Genomic DNA, 1,096 nt, shown 5'->3' with positions numbered 1-1,096 from the left:
TTAGTAAAGAATAAAATAAATAATAATAATTTTTAAAAAAAACCGAGCTCAAGGAGAATGCAAACAGAGCTGAATACAGCAAATATTTCTGACTCCCGCAGCCTCTTGAAATGTTAGTTGGGAGCAATTCCTTTTGTCTCTTTCAGTGCGCACGAGGAGATTGCTAGAACATCATTACTGCAAAACTGGAAAGAGGAATGCGAGTGATTTAGGAAAAGAAAAAAAAAAAGCACATTTTTAGAATTAAATATGAAGCAACGCATGTTTCTTGGTTTTATAAAGACATTTATTTACTCTATGAAAATAATGTACAATAAATAATTTGCCATTTACTATTAAAGAATCTGAATAAATAGTCTACATCTAAAACTTAAAAAGAGGAAGGAAAATTCCTCTGATTTATTTTTTATTTTATTAAGAAATCTAAAAGTCTTGTTCTGATTCCTGAGAAAGTCGCTTGAAGGATTTACAAATGTTTTCTCTTGGGGACTGACATCTCTGATGTGCGTGAGAACTATTGGGTGCTTTCTTTAAAATAAATAAGGGGAAAAAAATAAAACTATAAATAAATACCTGCGTTTAGCAAAAATCGGGCTGTTCTTTCACGTGAGCCTTCTAGAATAAATATTGGGAGGGCGATTCGGCTCCCACGGTGTGAGGAGCTTTAAAAGAAAGCGTTTGGGAAAGCGAGGGCGGGATGATTGAATGAGCGATGGTTTGAGTTTGGGCTTATTTTTGGGGGTGCTTCCCCACCACCAGCACCCTTGCTGGAGACTGGGGGGAGCCGGCAGCGGCTCGGGATGGAGCTGGTGCGCCTGGAAGGGGCAAGGGGGAGGCTATTGGAAGTTTAAATGTTGCAAATCTATGGTACAAAGTGCGCTCGTAAAAAAGTCCAGGTCTTCCTCGGAGAAGTGGAGGGGGCTCTCCAGGGAGCCCCCCGGGAGAGCGGGGGAAAGCCCCTCCGAGAGCTGCAGGCAGGACTCCGCCGAGAAGATGCTCAGCTCTGACAACAAAGGCGAGTCCTGGCTCTCGGGGTAACCACGCTCTGAGGGGCCGGAGGCGGCGAGGATGGGCTCCCCACCGGCCGCAACGAACC

At 43.8% G+C, this 1,096-nt stretch overlaps 1 protein-coding gene across 1 annotated transcript in view; it reads right to left on the bottom strand.

The window, feature by feature from the left end:
- Nucleotides 1-836: 836 nt before the first annotated feature.
- Nucleotides 837-1,096, bottom strand: part of HOXB2 (homeobox B2) — a gene marked incomplete at its 5' end in the record, with an annotated part of 859 nt that continues 599 nt past the window's right edge. The window contains one exon of the mRNA XM_009879175.1: nucleotides 837-1,045. Coding sequence (XP_009877477.1) covers nucleotides 837-1,045 — 209 coding nt within the window. The remainder of the gene's footprint in view (nucleotides 1,046-1,096) is intronic.

Source organism: Apaloderma vittatum, unplaced genomic scaffold (assembly GCF_000703405.1).
Source record: "Apaloderma vittatum isolate BGI_N311 unplaced genomic scaffold, ASM70340v1 scaffold41921, whole genome shotgun sequence".
NCBI lineage: Eukaryota > Metazoa > Chordata > Aves > Trogoniformes > Trogonidae > Apaloderma > Apaloderma vittatum.
The sequence above is the reverse complement of the archived record's forward strand: the minus strand, read 5'-3'. Positions and strand labels throughout refer to the sequence as shown.